The sequence below is a fragment of the Cornus florida genome, unplaced genomic scaffold, assembly GCF_030987335.1.
Source record: "Cornus florida cultivar Cherokee Brave unplaced genomic scaffold, ASM3098733v1 CherokeeBrave_3.0.0_Hap2_Chr05, whole genome shotgun sequence".
Classification (NCBI taxonomy): domain Eukaryota; kingdom Viridiplantae; phylum Streptophyta; class Magnoliopsida; order Cornales; family Cornaceae; genus Cornus; species Cornus florida.
The window spans coordinates 115,610,218-115,629,218 of record NW_026775575.1 but is presented as its reverse complement, the minus strand read 5'-3'; the positions used below and the strand labels follow the sequence as shown (position 1 = coordinate 115,629,218).

Genomic DNA, 19,001 nt, shown 5'->3' with positions numbered 1-19,001 from the left:
CCTCTTCTATTATACAACAGTATTGGCTTGGGTTGTAATAGTTGTAATTTATTTATATATGTATAATTGTGTGGTGAAAATAAAAGGAAAAGGAATAAAAAAAAAAAAAAATGTTTTTGGTGGTGGGACCTACCATCTTTTTTAAAGGTTAAGAAGTCATTTTGGCCTCTTACTTCTCTTCCTCCCCCGTAACTGTCTCTCTCTCATTCTCTTTGTAGATTTTTCTTTTTCTTTTTGCTTCAAAAATTCAAACCTTAATATCTCCCTCACCATTTGAAGTTTTTAGATACCGTTTGCAACAAATTAAAGAGAGCGTCGATATCTTCGATTTGATCGGAGCAAAGGTGGTTTTGGTGTACCCTAAGAATTTTGAATTCTAGGGTTTGAATTCGGCAAATTTGAGGATTTTCTACAATATTGAGGTAAGGGTGTTCTAATCTATGACTTCTTGAATTTTTTGTGAATTTTTCTCTTTAATTTGACCTTAAGCATGTTTAATTTTAATTATCTTGTCCATTGCTATTGTGGTTGTATGTGCTCAAAATGACAAATGTGTTTTACATGCTAATTGGGTTATATACATGGCTATTTACATTATTATGAAGAAGCATGTCTAATTTTGGTATGTTGTGTGACTTGTGAATTCCCAATTGCTATGGAAATTGATGTTGTGGTTGTGAAATAATTATTTGGAATTTGCTATCAAAAAAAAAAAATATATATATATATATATATATATATATATAGATATAATAATAATAATAATAATAATAATAATAATAATAATAATAAAATGATGATGATGTAGAAGAGCATGTAAAATTTTATTATTGAATTTGGCATTCGGAAGCATGAAGCATTCATGCATTCATTGGGAAAAGTAAAAGGGAAATGCTTGTTTTAAAAACAAATGAAATTGTTTTGGGGAAAAAAGTTTTTGGAATAGTATTTGTGAAAACCCGGACGCTTAGGAGGCGCCTAGTGATCCGTGGTGTTAGTGTAGTCTAGAGAGGATTAGGGATTGAGCTAACTAGGCCGGATGCGACGCCTTGGAGGTGCCTTATGGTCGTGGATAGTTAGTCAATCCTCCTTTCGTGAAGCCTTGGAAGTGTCTTGGGTCGAATTACACTAACGGTTTGAAAGTTGAAACGGAATTGTTTCGGAAATGGTGAGCGACATGGGCATGGCATTGCACTTCATTGGCATATATGGTGTATTTGTGACTTGGATGACGTTGTGTTTATATTTGACGTTGTGGATATATATGGCATCCCCGGTATAATATGATCCCGTTCTCTTGAATTTTATTCTATACGTGGACTCACGGGGTCATAAGAGGTGTGTCTTAGACACCTCCTACTAAGCTTAAGTTCACCCCATTATTTTAACATTTTTCAAGTTTGGGAAGGGAAGTGGCGGACGACATTCCTCCACAAATTTTGATGGGTTAGTGGACTGTTTGACCTATTTTGTGTCAAGGGTTATACTTCGGTTATTGTGTATATATATAAGTATGTCTTATGTATATACCTATTTTCTTATGTATTTATGCGATCAAGCATATGATGGTTATATGAGTTTTGACCTGAGTAGAAAAGAAGCTCGGTTGCGCCAGGGTTGTTGGGTATTGGTTCTTATCGAACTACAGGTATTGACTTCTAACTCATGGATTGAGTTATTGGGTGTGTATCATTTTGATCTTCTTGTTGCATTTTGTACGATGTTTAGAGCACGACTTTAGAATGGGCTCACATTTTATGGCACGGTGTTTATGTTGTGTGTGAGTTTCATGCATCGGTGTATGGGTTTTTGTGACCGTGGAGGTCAGGTGTACGAGTGAGGGTTTCGTAGGAGAAAGGTATGACCTTAGGGATTTAGTGATTGTGACTTAGGTCACGATTTAGTATTGAGGTTCTCTCGAATCGGTTTGTGGGGGTGTGATAGAGGTTGCTTGAGTCACGAGTATAGTCTATGGGTTGTAGACGTGTATTTCGAGTATTTTGGTACGGTCTAAAGAAGCATATTGGTTTTGATTGTTAAGGGGACTTGTTGGACTCTGTAGGTTTAAGGTGACGTAGGACCGGTTGCGGGATGTGGATCATTTTGTGGTCATGTAAGAGTATGTCTTAGAGACTTGTTAATCGAGGGTGATTCCCATTTCGGGAAGCTACAGGAGCGTGTTGCGAGTAATTAACTCTCGGTGAGTTGATTGCATGGCTTGGTGGATGAGCGGGATTATAGGTTGTCACAGTTCTCGAGAGAGTCTCGAGGTGGTGTATAGTGGACAATTTTAGCTGTGTAGTGTAGGATTGCACGATAAGGTAGGTAGTATGGGGTTATTGGAGTACCGGGTCATTTGAGGACTAAGTGAAAGAGGATAGGTACGGTGTATCTAATGGATTGTGTTTTTGAAATTGAAAGCTGTGGACTAGAGTTGAATTTTAAGTTGTGTCTGGGGTACGGGGAAGTAGTACATGTTGTTTAAGGATCCGAAGAGATAGACAGATGATTAAAATGATTGGAATGAGGGTTATCTCGTAGGTTTAGTTGGTAGCCCCATTTGACTTTTATCGGGGCCAAGAGTGTTTTAAGGAACAGTGAAGAGGGGGAGGTAGTGACGTTGAACCTGGGGTATGAAGTTTTATTGTTTAGGTACGTAGATTGTGTTTAGGATGAGTGGTTTGAGTAACCAGATACGCGTTTGTGATTGATTGCCTCGTTGATGGTTTTGAGGTGACAGTTGAGTGATGAGCATTTTGAAATTTGTGCTTAATTTGTTTTGAGGATTTGTCAGCATGGCATTGTCGTATGGAAGTTCTTTCCTAGTGGTAAATAGTAGCTGTTGTGGAAAGTATCGAGAGAAATGCTTATTCTTTTGTTATGATGGTGTCATCAGTTGAATTACTTGATGGTGACTTGGTGATGTAGTGAGATGAGAAGTTTGAGTTGTCATTCGAGAATGATGGTAGTAGAGGCGTTATGGCGTGATGTTTAGTATTGATGAGCATAATGGTTTGGAGTATGATCAGAGGGTGGTTTGGAGATTATGAGTTGTTTGTTGTATGTTTTCAGGTAGGTGATGGGGGTTGTGCATCAGTCGAGGTGATGGTGAGCAGCTTAGTCTTTAGAGCCAATGAGGACAATGTTGCCAGATAGGCACCCTTTTTCTTTTGACGAGTCAGTGGGTTATTGTGACTGAGATCACGAGTTGAGTGTGCACGGTGATCGAGGTAGTATCGTCTGGGAAGGTAGTGATGGAACGGGTGGTAAAATGTCATTTTATGGCATAGGGGTTGCCATTTGGGAGTGACAGGATGCAGTGTCTGATGGGTTGTGATCATTTCTAGTGTTGGTGTGTTGTGAGCATTGATGCTCTTGTCTGATGGTTGTGTTGTGAGTTGTATCTTAGTACTCGACGAATGGGTGGTAGGGATTTGATTGGTTTTGGTTAGCATGGGTGTTGCGGGGTATCATATGCAAAGTTTCTGTGTTGATAGTGTATGATGGTCCGTTAGTGGTAGGGTCGCCTATAATTGAGTTTGTAGTTCCGTATGGATATCCATTTAGTTCTTTTCTTTTTGTGTAAGGAGTTTAGTTCATCTCAGGTGAGATTGGGTGTCCATGGTTGGACAGTTGGTGTGTAGCATGTGACAAGGTGTTGAGTGCATTCAGGTGCGAGTCGTCAGTCTCTTGTGAGAGCGGGGTTTGTTATCATTTCCATTTGTTCTAGTCTTTGCAAGGACGTCGTTTGTCGCGAGACTTGTACTCTATCTAGGAGTTATGCGTGTCCGTGGGTGGACGGATTTGTGAGCAGTTTGTTACGCTGATAGAGTTCATCGATTGAGATCCTGATTGAAGGGGTTGACTCACTCCCACAAGGGGGGGGGGGGGGGTAAAGTCTTCGGTTTTTGTAGTGTTTATTTTGAGAGTGGTTTTGACTGGTAGAAAGTGAAGCACAGGTTGCTGAATAGGGGTTGTGTTTCCAATGTTTAGTACTAGCGGTGATGGCTAAGAAATATGTCGCGAATCATAGCTTGGGGATAATTAGGTGATGTGATGTGACTCATGTATTTTTTAGAGGTGATTGATTCTAGCAGTGTCTTGAGAACAAGTGTTGGTATTGTTTGAATGTTTTGTAGCTAAAGCGTGATTATGGGATTCCGTTGAAGAACTGTAGGAATAATTGACCTTGGCTTTTAAGGTTTCAGGCATGAGACAGTCGCATTGTGTGTTTTAATGGGGTAGGAATTGAATCTAGTAATATTATGAGTTGTTTACCTGGTGTGGATGTTATGAGGAAATTAGGGATCTTTAATGTTGGTCGATGATTGTGACATTTGGTATCGTGTTGCTTTTAGCTTGTTATGATTGTGTGATCGAGGAATGATTGTTGTGTTGCTTTTAGCATGTTGATATGTGACTGTATAGTTGTTAAGGTTATGTGGAATGATGGGTGGATAGTGAGTGGATCTCTAGGTTGTTTTGTGGACTGTGTGTTTGAGGTTTAGACCTAAGAACAGGGACGACATCTGTGTTGAGACCAGATTGAGGATGAGAATGGCCTAGCCAACCATTTCTCCTGAATCAATTCCTCTTTAGCACAATGTCGGGTTAAAAGTCTATGATTGCTTTGGTTTGTCAAGAACAGTGAGAGTACGGTATTGCGGGTTGTGTCGATGTGACAATATGGATTCGGATGGTTTGTTTTGGGTGACGGAGTGTGTTAGGTAGTACCAAGTGTCTGGTAAAGGGTTTGCGGTATGATCATTGATTATCGAATATCTTTTTTTAAGGATTTGGGTTCTATGTACAGGATAGTACGTTTTACTGCTTTGGTGACTCATGATTATGCAGTCGTTGGGAGATTTGTTGTTTAGTTATCTTAAGGATGATAAGTTTAGTGATTGCTGCTTGGTGTGGTTGGTTGTTGTTCTACGGGTATGTAATGGTGTAGTTAAGTGTTAGGTAGTGAGTGTTCGGTCTGACAGAGATATGTAGATTAGAGTTGAGCTTGATTGTGTCATAAACAGGGTTCCTTGTTTGGGATTATGTGTGTCCTTTAAAGGATGGGCTGAGATAGAATATTGTCATGTTCGGTGGTCTAGAGACTATTCTTCTTTCGGGCTTCAGAGTCTTGCGTAGCCGTGTACAGTAAAATGATGTCCATTGAGAGTCGGATGTAGGGCCTAACTGGTCTCGTGTTCTAATATCGTGAGTAATGAGTACCCTTATAGGGTAGTGAGCATTGTGTTTTTGTAACAATGGTGTGTGATTGCCTGGTGACATCCGGTGTCAAAAGCAGTAATGTTGGTGAGTTCATGGTTTTGGGGTTTTGTGAGGTGTTCTCAGGAAGGTGTGTGATTGTGGGTCTCCTTCTTTAAGGAGGGTAGATTTCGAGGACGAAATCTTTTAAGGAGGGTAGATTGTAATTGTTGTAATTTATTTATATATGTATAATTGTGTGGTAAAAATAAAAGGAAAAGGAATAAAGAAAAAGACAATGTTTTTGGTGGTGGGACCTACCACCTTTTTTAAAGGCTAAGAAGTCATTTAGGCCTCTCACTTCTCTTCCTCTCCCATTCTCTTTCTAGATTTTTCTTTTTCATTTTGCTTCAAAAATTCAAACCTTGATATCTCTCTCACCATTTGAAGTTTTTAGATACCGTTTGCAACAAATTAAAGAGCGCGTCGAGATCTTCGATTTGATCGGAGCAAAGGTGGTTTTGGTGTACCCTAAGAATTTTGAATTCTAGGGTTTGGATTCGGCAAATTTGAGGGTTTTCTACAAAATTGAGGTAGTGGTGTTCTAATCCATGACTTTTTGGATTTTTTGTGAATTTTTCTCTTTAATTTAACCTTAAGCATGCTTAATTTTAATTATCTTGTCCATTGCTATTGTGGTTGTATGTGCTCAAAATGACGAATGTATTTTTCATGCTAATTGGGTTATATACATGGCTATTTACATTATTATGAAGAAACATGTCTAATTTTGGTATGTTGTGTGACTTGTGAATTCCCAATTGCTATGGAAATTGATGTTGTGGTTGTGAAATAATTGTTTGGAATTTGCTATCAAAAATATAATAATAATAATAATAATAATAATAATAAAATGATGATGATGTAGAAGAGTATGTAAAATTTTATTATTGAATTTGGTATTCGGAAGTATGAAGCATTCATGCATTCATTGGGAAAAATAAAAGGGAAATGTTTGTTTTAAAAACAAATGAAATTGTTTTTGGGAAAAAAGTTTTTGGAATAGTGTTTGTGAAAACCCGGACGCCTAGGAAGCGCCTAGTGGTCCGTGGTGTTAGTGTAGTCTAAAGAGGACTAGGGATTGGGCTAACTAGGCTGGATGCGACGCCTTGGAGGTGCCTTGTGGTCGTGGATAGTTAGTCAATCCTCCTTTCATGACGCCTTGGAAGTGCCTTGGGTCGGATTACACTACCGGTTTGAAAGTTGAAACGGAAATGTTTTGGAACTGGTGAGCGACATGGGCATGGCATTGCACTTCATTGGCATATATGGTGTATTTGTGACTTGGATAACATTGTGTTTATATTTGATGTTGTGGATATGGATTGCATCCCCGGTATAGTATGATCTCGTTCTCTTGATTTCTATTTTATACGTGGATTCACGGGGTCATAAGAGGTGTGTCTTAGACACCTCCTACTAAGCTTAAACTCACCCCATTATTTTAACATTTTTCAGGTTTGGGAAGGAAAGTGGCAGATGACATTCTTCCACAGGTTTTGATGGATTAGTGGACTGTTTGACCTATTTTGTAGCTATGATCCATATTATTTTTATTATTTATAAACCCTGGGATGACACGTATATTATGTATTGCCATAAGAATGAATGGTAACGTCTTTTGTTGATCTCGGATTCGGTTAAGGACCCGTTTAGTGATTCGGACTCTCGGGTTCGAGTCGTTACATAGCTACTAAGGCTGTCAGCATCAGTCTCTCCGGATTGGCTACTAAGGCCATCTGTATCAGTCTCTCTGAATTTTGGTTTTCTAAAAATGCCACTTCAACTTTTCCAACCACGTCAACAATTCCAAGAGCCACGTCAACAGCTTTTGCTCTCCAGAAACATGCACTCCATCAGGCTCTTTGAATTTTCGCTATATATATATATATATATATATAAATAAAATTATTAATTTTTTAAAAAAATTTCCTAACGGCTATATTTTTAACCGCAATATTCCTAAGGGTTATATTTGTAACGGCTATATTTTCACAACGGCAATATTTTTCAATCAAACAGTATTTTTGCAAATTATTAAAAAAATTACGATTGAGATTGTAACTTGAAACAATACATTATCCATTATGAATTAAAAAAAAAAAAAATTAAACAAAACAATTAAAAATAACTTTAAAAATACAATATCCTAAATTGGAATAAGAAAATAAATAGACCAAGGATTACAAAATAATAGGAGTTTGGGTATTTATAGAAGAGAAATGATTTTAAAATTTTTAATTAAAAGTTTTTTTTTTTTTTTAATAAAGTTAAAACAATTTGAATTTTTAATTTTTTTTAAAAAAAATTATAGCCGTTAAAGCACTGTTTGTGTCAGCCAAACAGTGCCTTAACGGCCAAATACACTATTTGTGGTACACATTTAAAATTTAAAGTCAAATTTTTTTTTTTAAAAAAAACCAAATTTTAAGGGAAAAAAAAAATAAATTTATTTTTGGCCCAAATAAATTTATTTTTGAACAAACAGTTTCTAAACAATATATTTTTTATTTAATGAATTTTATTTTTTAAAAATAAACCTCAAAATAACCAAACAATGCCTTTGAGGCACTATTCAGGACTGTTACAAATAATACAAAAAAAGGCTCAGCGACGCCGTTTTGCATTAGGAAAAAAACAAAAAAAATATATATATATCCAGCGATCGCGGGCCGGCTCACTGCACCGCGAGCCGGCATACGAGACAAAGTGTGCCCCACCCTTTTCAGCTAGCCCGCTGCAGCTGCTTTAGGCTCCCATATCGCCAAAAGCAGGCTTTAGCTATCCCCTGCGGCTGCTCTAAGTAATACACCCATGGTAGGTCGCTGTTTAGAAATAGTAGGACCTAAGCTGCATTTGCTTATTAAACTGCATTCATCAAATGTACACCACAAACTAAAAACAACCAAATGTCTGAATTTAATTGAAAGCCCAAGTGAAAATAATTATTACCATATTCTTCAAGTAAATGAAAGAAAAATGTTGTGACAAGACGCGACCTCACCAAGGGTGCCCTCATCACAGTCATACTCTAAATGAAATTCACCTGGAATGAACTGTAAATACAGATTCTCAAAATGTTAGAACATATCAGAGCCCGGACGTGAAAGGTACACCAGTGGAGTTCAACCAAGAATCACTTCCCAAAAAAATTTCAATTGTGAATTTTGATGCTTCTGATAGAGTTGTAATGACATGAAAGCCACCCCATTTCACTCTGTTTGCTGTCAAAGAACCAGGGCCTGTGTTATTATATTCCCCATAGTAAAGGGTACTAAGGTAACTATCATCATCCCATTCCAACCACCCTGCTGGATCAATTAAGTTTCCAAGATAGGTGTTGATAAAAACTGTCCTAGAGTACTTCCTCCAAGGCCTTCCCAAGTATTTTCTCACTGAACTTTGAAATGGTATGAGGTCTTCACCGGCCAATACTCTACAGTTTTGAATCACAATTCCGGAATTCTGGTCAGGATTGGACCGACCTTGAGCTGTTATTGTGTTCATCTTCCCATGGGGCCTCCTACCATAGATATTACAGTTTTGGAGAACAACAACTGCATTCCCAAATATGAAGTCTATTTTTCCATGTATATCGCATTGTCTGTAGAATTGTCTTTCTGAATGAACATATAGACTGTCTTGATACCCTTCAAAGCTACATTTATAAAATACAGAGAGATCAGATCCTGATCGTAGCTCCACTGCCTGCCCTTTTAGGGGTCCTGCTGTGTTTTGGAAGGTCATGGCACGAGCAATGAATCCATCACCACTCACAGCTGTTGCTCAATTTCATAATACAGTAGTAAGTAGGTCAGAGTAGATAAAAGTGCATAATATAACAAAGATGATAATAATGAGAGCATATAGTAATTTTTTTGGATAGCTTTGTCACATATTTCATTTTGTTAACCATTTTAAGGTAAAGTAAAATAAGATTAAGCTTGCAGACATTACCAAAGGTAGCTGATTTGAAGGTGGTAGTGTTTCCTCCAGCATGTTTATGTCCTGTGACCATGGTCTTCCCAATGCCATCACCAACCAACATGACATTTTTCAACCTGTTGCCTATCTCAACTTTCTCATTGTAAGTCCCTGCCTTCACATAAATGACAACCTTTTGGTTCCTTCCCTTTTCGACGCAGCATTTACAGCCTTTTTAATGGTTTTGAAGTCTCCTGAGCCATCTTGAGCCACCACAAGATCATAATAGAATTTGAACAGGGACTATCGGCCTTTAAAAGTTTTAGGTCACTGTCTGAAACCCAAGTGGGAAATCCATTTTTGTACCTTAATCCAATGGATTCAACCTTGTTAACTGCTAGAGCATTGCTGAGTAACTTGGAGACATTATTTGACATAAGTAGTAGAATGTGATTGGAAATCCCTAGCTCATCAAATCCGGTCCTGCACGTTTCAAAATTCGTTAGGGCTCCACCGAGCCATGTTTGTTTGTCCACATCAGTGGACTGACCATAATGAGTGATTGTGAGATTGAGCCGCAGTATGGCATTCTCAAAGAGCTCGTGACAGTCTGCGAATGCAGCTTTCACGCGCTCATTTTGGAACGCTCCTTCTGGTGGCATTGTGTAATTGTGAGCTTGGAGGGCCTGATCTAAAGCATTCTGTATGACCATAATTGCGAACTCAGATTTTTGATTGGTAGCAGAACAATGAGAGTTGTGACTCATGTAGTACTGACAAGGCTCAGGGTATGGTGTTTTGCTGCACCATAAATTTATGTTGGAAGGACTAAATTGGGATAATGCCAGTGACAAAAGCATATAAAGAGAGAGAACTGCAAAAGGCATGATACTATCAGTCATTGCCATGGATCAATTGGTAATGTTTTCCCTTCCCTTGCTTTTGGATGGGTTAGCTAGGAGACTCTGTTTCTAAAGTGTGAGCTGTGTTTTCATGTGTACAACATGATTTTAGACGTTTGATGAGGCTCTCAATCTCTCAAACCTCCTATCATAATTTTCTGAAATCCATTTTATTTAAACAGACCCATGTGCAATATATTGAGTCTATATCTCATATGATTTGGAATGTAAAAATTACTAATAAACAAGACCACTTAATTTCAAATCCTATTTCACTTTAACCCTCTTCTCTTTGTTACAAACAATATATTATTCTCTAGTAATTAAGTTTCATTAAGGTCTAAAATATTTTCTTTTTTCTGGTAAAATATATATATATTTTTTAGTGTTTGTCAAAGGTTTAGGTCGCGGTTGAGTTCGAATCCATCGGGTGGACATCTAAAATAGCTTGTCAAAAATTGATGAATTAGTTATTTTTTGTACGCTTTAATATTTTTTTTTTCGTAAATAAATTACGACAACCAAATACTAAAAAACACAAAATATTTTATACTCAAACAAATGGAACATTAAGTGAACTCTATTATTTATCATACTAATAGTGTTTTTGTTGTACATGAATATATAAATTTACACTTCATTTTAAATAAAATGAATTTGTCTGAAATATACAAAAATTTCTAGCGAAATACATTTGGCAAAGCAGTTTTATTACTACTTGATTTTCTATGTCCCTAAACTCCTTATTTGCATAAAATCAAAATCTTCATTATCCAAAAGCCATATAGGTTAACAAATAGCATAAAAAATCTCTCTCTCATAACCACTTATAGCTCAAGTGAGAATACTCATATTACTAGTGAGAGAGTTGTTGTAAAAGACTTTTTCACACATAAAAAACAAAAATAAATAAAGACATATCAATTTTTAATAAGTTCTATTTTTGAAAACTTTTCCATCAAGTTCTAAACTGCTCAAATTTTCATTTATATACCCTTACCAAATTAGATGTAAAATATAAATAAATGAGATGATAATACCTTTGTTTTTTTTGCATAAATTTTTAGTTTTTTTTGTGTATTCATGTTGTAGTAAACTCTACACAAAAATGAACGATTTAGTAGTTAGAATTTAAATTGAAAAGAATTTTACAAATAGCACTCAATGGTATTAAGACCTACTCCGTATTACGTAGTATTTTTTAGGAAGAAAATTAGGACTTAGAGATGGAATTTTCATTTTCTCATATCATTTCATCTTTTGCATCATTCCACTAACCAAAAACTTAAGAAATGTTTGGTTTGTAACTATGGAAATAGTTTTATATTTTTATAAAATTGAAACCAAAAAATTGTAGAAACAACTTTGCTTGGTTCAGTTTTCTGAAAACTCAGTTATAAAAATGCATATTTTTAGAGAATTATAAAAGATTCTCTGAGAGTTTTCTGTTTTTTGAGTTCTTAAGAACTATTTTTAAAGTTACAAACCAAATAGGTCCTCAATTCCTGTCCCACAAGGAGTTCTATTTTTTGTTTATATCATTCAAACTTTACTAAAGTAGTTTTAAGAGATCATTACTTTAAAGTTATAAGTTGTTCATGAACTAAAGCTAATTATGTTGGCGAAAGAGGCACGCAATGTGTTTCAGCACATGTACTCTCTCACTTAATCATGAAATTATTGTTTCTTTTTCTGTTTTGGAAACTCACAAACTTGGTTGAGTGGGGGACGTCATAGCAATTATGAAACGTAACAAACAATGAAATTACAGCATACATCATTAGCTATTGTGCCAAGTATGCATATTGTTTAAGGTGCCTAATTGAATTGAAATCTTACCCATACATTGTTATTTCGTTTGAAAATTAATGCACCATAACACTTCAAGAAAAAAAGAAAGAAAAAAAAAATATATATATATATATATATAGTCATTTTACATGTAATAAAATCTGGTATATAGATTATAGACATGTACACAAGTGAGTATATATGAAATATATGTATATAAAATCAATTTAGACCAGTGAGGCTTGGCCATACATTCTTTAAGAAATGATACTACGACATTAGTTGCACTAGTTCTGTTCTTTTCTCCCGCAGTTGTGGTTAAACTGACAATAAAACCATCTCAATCAAAAGATGCCTGTAGTATACCAGCAGTGAATTTAAGAATACATTCAAGACCAGATGAGCATATTCATCATAATAAACCTTTTTCAAGAAAATAATTCTCCACACACAACAAATGGTACTACAATTGGCCTCCCCCCTCCTCCTTGTGTGTGCACGCAGCTTTTAAGATTCCAGCAAAAGAGATGTGGCACGGCACGAGCAGTTTGGTCCATTTCTACCAAGCTTTGATGCTTTATTCAGCAACCAAACAACTAAAACAAGGTAGCAAAAGCCCCAGCAGCAGAAACAAAATCAAACTTTTCAAACCATCATAACTTAAGGCATAACTTTCTATGATTGCCAAGGTAGAGAAAAACATCTCTTTGGTTTCCAAGCACTCTGATGGTCCGCGACAAAACATACTGCAAACTGGCTGCCTTAGTTCTCCAGAGGTAACGAGTCGGATCTGCAGATATTCCCACGGCAAAGTGGACAGACCCTGTGTGTCATATCATTGGTTAGGGAAAAAAAAAAAATCACCAGTAAAATACTTTTCAGCTATTGGAGTAAAATTGAGTTGAGATGTATACTTGATGAGTTTATCTGCCATGGAGGATGTACTCATAAGAAATTGATAGCAGGATAATTTGTAATAACTAAAAACATAAGCTGAAATCTGTACCTGTGTATCTCCTTGAGCCATTTATCTATACATGTTCTATGGAATTCATGATGGCAAGGTAATATCCGCAAGCTGTCTCCTTCTTCATACTCAACAAGGCATATGTAACACCTGTAAACCAAAGGATTAGCCAAGGAATTGGCCAGTAAGATAATGAGTGTCAAAAAGAGAACAAGAAAAATAGAAGTGCGTCAGTGATTATGTTTTAAAAAATCTCACCAATTCGATTAGTATGAGACTTGTAGAAAGGCAATCTTCACATAACGCATAGGACTTGACACTTAAAAATAAACATATTCAATTCCAGAAGTTTCTACACTACAGCCAACACAAATCTCTCCATATATTCATAAACCTCAATAGAACTGTCGTGTTGTGTGTTGAAAGAAGCAACCTAATACTCATATATCACCAAAAAACTGAGAAACTAAGTTGATTTGATGCTACATCATCTAGAATGATCACAAGTAGGGATGGCAATGGGGGCGGGTTTTGGCAGGTGTACCCTCCCCCGCCCCTGCAACCGTTTAAAAACCTTGCCCCTGTCCCACCCCAAACCGCAAAAACGGGGAGACTTTCCACCCCATCCCAGCAACCGTTTAACATTTTTACCCCTGCGGGTATCCGCCCTGCCCCATTTAAGACCATAATTTTTTTATCGTTGAAATAGATTAGTTCTTTTTTTTTCTCCTCATCTTCAGTTCTTCACTATTGCAACTTTCCTTCTAATCAAATTCATTTGTTACTTTAATACTGTTATATAGGGTACTTAATATATATACTGAGAAATATATATACTAATGAAATAAGGGTACTTAAGTAATTTGTCTATCTAAACGGAACGGGGCGGGGCGACCTCCCCCCACCCCCGCACCAGACCCATGCAGGTTTTTATTACATCAAACCATCCCCGCCCAAATAAGCTAAACAGTCCCCCAAAACTACCAAAAACAAGGCGGGCGGGTAACCGCGAGAGCGGGTCAAATTGCCATCGCTAATCACAAGCAATACCTTAATGTATGGCAACAAATGCTGCATCAACTACTACAAGAAACTGCAGCAACTATCCGTAGGTGATTGACCATTTGTGTTACCAATGTTTAGAACAGACAGAAACTCATCTACAGATGCTGCATAAGATTCTGATCGAAACCACAAACACTGCTTGTAGGAACTTTAAAGGTCCAATCACAGGCCACAACCCATGGCACAACATGCTAGACACACTGGAGGAAGCTGGTAGATCACTCAGACTAATTGCATGATCAATTTTTAAGATTGGCCTGGACCAATTAACGGCTCAAGTCTAACCAGCACATGGATAAGCAGGTCACAAACTCGGACCAGATTTACTTACATATAGAAATTGGTATCTATAGGCTACAATGTACTCAGATAATAAAGATTGTCAACTTAAGATAATTTGATACTTTGCAAGCACAGGCCTACCAACAAGTTATGACAGCAAAATATGATTCTGTAGCAAAGTAGTCCCAATAAATTGAAAAGGGTCTCCCTCATGTATAATAATAAAAAGAAACAACCATATCCATCAGAGATGTTCCAGTAAATTGAAAATCAAATAAAATGAAACATTTGTACTTACTGTGCAGACTCCTCATTCAGATGCTTTTGCAATTTACTGTAGAATTTCACAGGCAGAGAATCCACAACTTCATTAGGTGCAGGAATAGATCCAATTGGAGACACAGAAGGTTGGTAGGATAAAGCTACAGATTGCTGGTGAATTTCATCGAGAACCTAATTAAGATATGTACAAAAGATTCAACTCAAATAAAAGTGGGTAAGGAGAACAATGGAAGCCCTCAGAAAAGGTAGGGTTACCTCAAATAAAGCTTCTGCTAACATGACAATTCTTGATATGCTAGCCCTCGCACTGGTGCCATCATTTGAATTAGCATTTCGAGTACTGACACGGCAGGTGCACTGACCTGTTCGATGTTGACCAGATAAGATACAAGATCTCTCATGTCTGGACAAGTTCTCAAAACGGCTCCCCGACCGCTGAAGAGCACGTACCTAAGATATGTATCATTCATTAGAATGTGTTGCATTAAGAAGTACAAATATAACACTCACAAGCGCCACACACACAAGGCACAAGAGTTCTAAGTTTGGCCGAATAGATTATAAAAACAGTATTGTAGCAGAATGTGAATTTAACTGCCACCTTTAGGACGATATGGAACTGCAATAATTCCTACTTGAAAGGGAAGCAAAATTTCAAAATTACATATAGAAACCATAAGTTCAAATTTGGCCAGTTTAAGTCCTAAACAGCCAAACTATGGGCACCCAGAACCCTGCTAACAGGCCACATGATCTGGATCTGATTTAAAAATTGCTGTCAATAGTCAATATGAGAAAAAAGTTTAGGACCACGGATCCTTTTACATTCTCCAGTTAAGGAGATTAAATATATATAACTGTCAATAATTAGTTAATAGAATTTTACAAACCTGAGATCTTATTCTTCTTCTCCGTTCTAGAAAATTTGATCCATGTTCCAAGAGATCAAGATACCTGGCTTCTCTTGCACGCGAGGTTTCCACTTCAGAATCTTGCCTGCAGTACAAGGAACCAGACATACCATACGGAGCATAGCCAGAAGTTGAAGAGACCAAGGCATTCTCATCAGATGCCAATGCCCCTGTCCCGCCACCCAAATCCTGTCTCTGGCCATCCTGATAAGCATATCCATCCTCCCTTTCTTGTTGCAAAGGACAAAATGTTAAGTCAGGAAATGATGACCTGCGTAGAACTCTGTCACGAAGTCTTCCAACACTTAGGGTTCTACTAAGCCTTACATTCCGTTCCACAGGTTCTCGAGCTCCACTCTGCCTATCAAAAGGTCTTGTCTCAATACCATCTATTTCAGTATGATTTATTGGAGAACGGATATTTACATTAAACTCGACTGGAGTATTATCAATATCTCTGGTCATGTCTTCAGTAGAAATTATCTGATCATCTCGTAAACCATCAGAAGAAGCAGAAGTTGGAGGAATCTGCAAGTTACCAGAAGAAACATCTTCATACTGTGCCATGGGAGATCTATTACTGAGCCATACAGGAAGTGAATCAGGACCTTGTCGAGTTTCATTTCTACTAACCAAGCCAATGGCAGGACCTGCGTGTAGATGAAGCTCTTCTTCATCATTTGTCGAAGGTACAGGATAAGCCCTCGATGACCCTAAACTGGCTGCTCTGCTTAACCTGAAGCTTAAATTACCAGGAAAAAATCTAAAACGAGAAAGCAAGCGACCTGACGGGTTCAATGATCGGCTAGAGAAAGCTCGGGAAGAACTACTATCAGATCTGGAGACGGTATATGGGAGGCTTGATTGACCCCACTCATCAAGCTCGATGTTGGAAGGTATACAGGTTGTATCACCAGGTTGTTCAACTTTAAACTTCCTGTAGCAGTCAGCTTTCACTTGATCCAGGTCTGATTTGTTCTGGATTGCACATTGGCTGTTATTACCATTTTCTTCACTCTGATGATCAGAAAACCGAAGCATGAGTTAAATATCAATTTAATGATCTGAATAATAATAATAATATTATTATTATAGTATTTATGGATGTATAAGAGCATGTAAAAGGACAGTTCAATCACAACCAATGATTGCAGGATGTTTGGTCTGACCTATACCAGCTGAACATTTCTAAAATGAAGCATGTACACACAGAGTTGTGCTAACAATGCTGACCAGATGGGGAGAAAAATATTTTCAATTAACATAGAACAGTTTTATTTTGTCACAAAAAACTGATATGTACAATTTTATTTATGTTTATTCAAATATAAAAGAGGAATGCTTGAACACTAGAAAATTTGTCATTTGAAATTAGGAGGCAAAGAAGGGAGCATGATTGGAGAGGCAGAGGATCAGCATTCAATACTTGAGGAAAGTGAGAAGTCGTATGTGGAAAGATGGGTGGTTATAAAGGGAGGAAATCCCTTGATCAAAAACTCAAGGCCAAGTCAACCAATTTTCTTAATTTAAACAGTAACAGATGCATGCAGCTGAACATGCACACTGGCCAATTTTGATTCAAAAAATTAGAGAAACATTGAGGACATGACGCAAAACATTCCCAATTCATCATCATTAGCTTGCCATTATCCCGTACAAACAGAATGCAAGACATTCCTAATTAATCCACACAAATAGATGCCACACTCTTTCTCATTTAAGCCAAATCATCAAAGTTATTGAGTGCACCATTCTACAAATTAGATGAGGTTGAGGAGATATATTACAAATTCAACAAACTTCAAATGTGCAAAGAGGAGATCAGTGGACGTGCAAATCATTAACTGATTGACAAAATGTTTGTTTCATAAATCTGTTATGGTGAAGATGTGTGGCCATATGTCAATCCGCAAAATAGGGGATGATATTGAGAAGAAATCGTGGAGCTATAAAGGATAAATGACTATAAGAACCCATGTATGTATCTGTTCAATAAAGAAGTGATGATTAATGACAAATGTGAAGCATGAGACGAAAGTTCTGGAAATCAACATAAATACAGATAGCACTCGCACTCTAAATACCTACAAGGGGGTGTTCAAATTAGCACACTTCACACAATTAGAGATCAAGACTACGAAGTATAACAAAGCACCAATGTACACCAATCTACATCCACACTCCAGTACATTTTCATGAATATTTTAGGGCGAGTCCGATGTGTAAACTCTGCAGTTGACTTCGGCTCAAATAATTCTCCAATGTTCAATTTTTTTGGGTGTAAATTTAGTCCTATTTAACACTCTATTTTTGCAGTCATGCAAATCACAACTCAAGCATTTCAACTCAATATTCAACATCATTAACCCAGTTCCCAAATCAAATCATTTGAAATTTCAAAATGTAAGCCCCAAAAGAATAGCCATGTAAAATATATACCAGGCAAACACATCAAAATTTATAATAAAACACACACACACACACACACAAATACACATATCTATCTACATATAAAAAGAGAATCAGAAATGTGAAATATCGAAGAATAAAGATATGAAAAGAGCGAAGATAAAGTGACCTGGTCGTCATTGTCATTGTCATCGTCGTGAGATCCAGACGACGGTCGGAGACAATAAGACTGAAAAACACCGCTTCCTTTGGATCGGGATCGAGTCCTCCGAACATCGGATGACGATGATGATGATGATTCGGGTGCATTATGTTTGCTACTGCTCGATCCCATCTCAGCCCCACCACCCCACCGAAAAAATGCCTTCAAAGATCTGATCTTCACATCATCAAAAGATTCAAAACCCACTAATTTTCCTCTACCACATAAAAACAAAAATCAGAAAAGGAAGATAAAGTTTCAGATTCAGAAGTTATGGGAATGACTGCATTTTGATATATATATTGGGTTGGAGTTATATGATGTGTAGGTTGATGGGATTATTGGGCATGTGTATGAGTGGTAGAGAGAGAGATTTCAGAGTAGTTTTGGGTAAGGCATTGTACAGAGATGAAAATGGAATGGAAAAGACTCAGTTTTTATGTACTTAGTTGGCTTTCTTGTGAAGAGTTAGTGTGTGTATGTGTGAGAGAGAGGAGAGAGAGCGTTCGTTGAACAAAGGAAGCGAAAACATGGCGTCTTCTCTGCCTACATATGGGTATTCAAATTGTAACTCGGTCGGAACTCTGCACAAATGAGTGGGGTCACACTTGGACGGATCAAAATTTTAAAAATAGTCTAGGTTATCAAGAGACTTTGAAATATTTTTTTCACAAAAATGTAGTAAATTTATTTATTTATTTTATTTTTATATAAAATTTTCAATTTAACGTGAATTATTTGTAACTCTTTATCACATAAGTGTTTCAGTATTTGAAACAAAGAGTCTCACATTTTAAGGGGGTTGACAACACCATCCTTTATAGATTTTCAAAATATGAAATTAATGATATTTTGGTAATGTTCCACAAATTTGATCCATTTGTACTCTGTGTCATGTTAAAAAAAAAAAATTTATTTATACAAGAAAGTTGTGGGCTCACTGGAGATAGCCCTAGACTTCATATGTATTTAATTTCACCTCCATATTTGAAAATATAAGTTTT

The 19,001-nt window shown here is 36.9% G+C and overlaps 1 protein-coding gene and 1 pseudogene across 2 annotated transcripts; both read right to left on the bottom strand.

The window, feature by feature from the left end:
• Window positions 1-8,352: 8,352 nt before the first annotated feature.
• Window positions 8,353-10,094, bottom strand: LOC132310039 (pectinesterase 2-like; annotated as a pseudogene).
• Window positions 10,095-12,077: 1,983 nt separating this feature from the next.
• LOC132308830 (uncharacterized) lies at window positions 12,078-18,674 on the bottom strand. 2 transcript variants are annotated; one of them, XM_059807077.1, is made up of 6 exons: window positions 17,965-18,674; window positions 15,366-16,403; window positions 14,731-14,925; window positions 14,492-14,625; window positions 12,886-12,996; window positions 12,078-12,702 (listed from the first exon to the last, which is right to left on the bottom strand). In XM_059807077.1, exons 1-6 carry the CDS (start codon window positions 18,127-18,129, stop codon window positions 12,642-12,644), a joined length of 1,704 nt encoding a protein of 567 aa, XP_059663060.1. In that variant the 5' UTR covers window positions 18,130-18,674; the 3' UTR covers window positions 12,078-12,641. The 2 variants fall into 2 exon arrangements, with proteins under 2 accessions (XP_059663060.1, XP_059663059.1); XM_059807076.1 differs by having other exon boundaries at window positions 14,492-14,646; window positions 17,965-18,668.
• Between the last annotated feature and the right edge of the window lie 327 nt (window positions 18,675-19,001).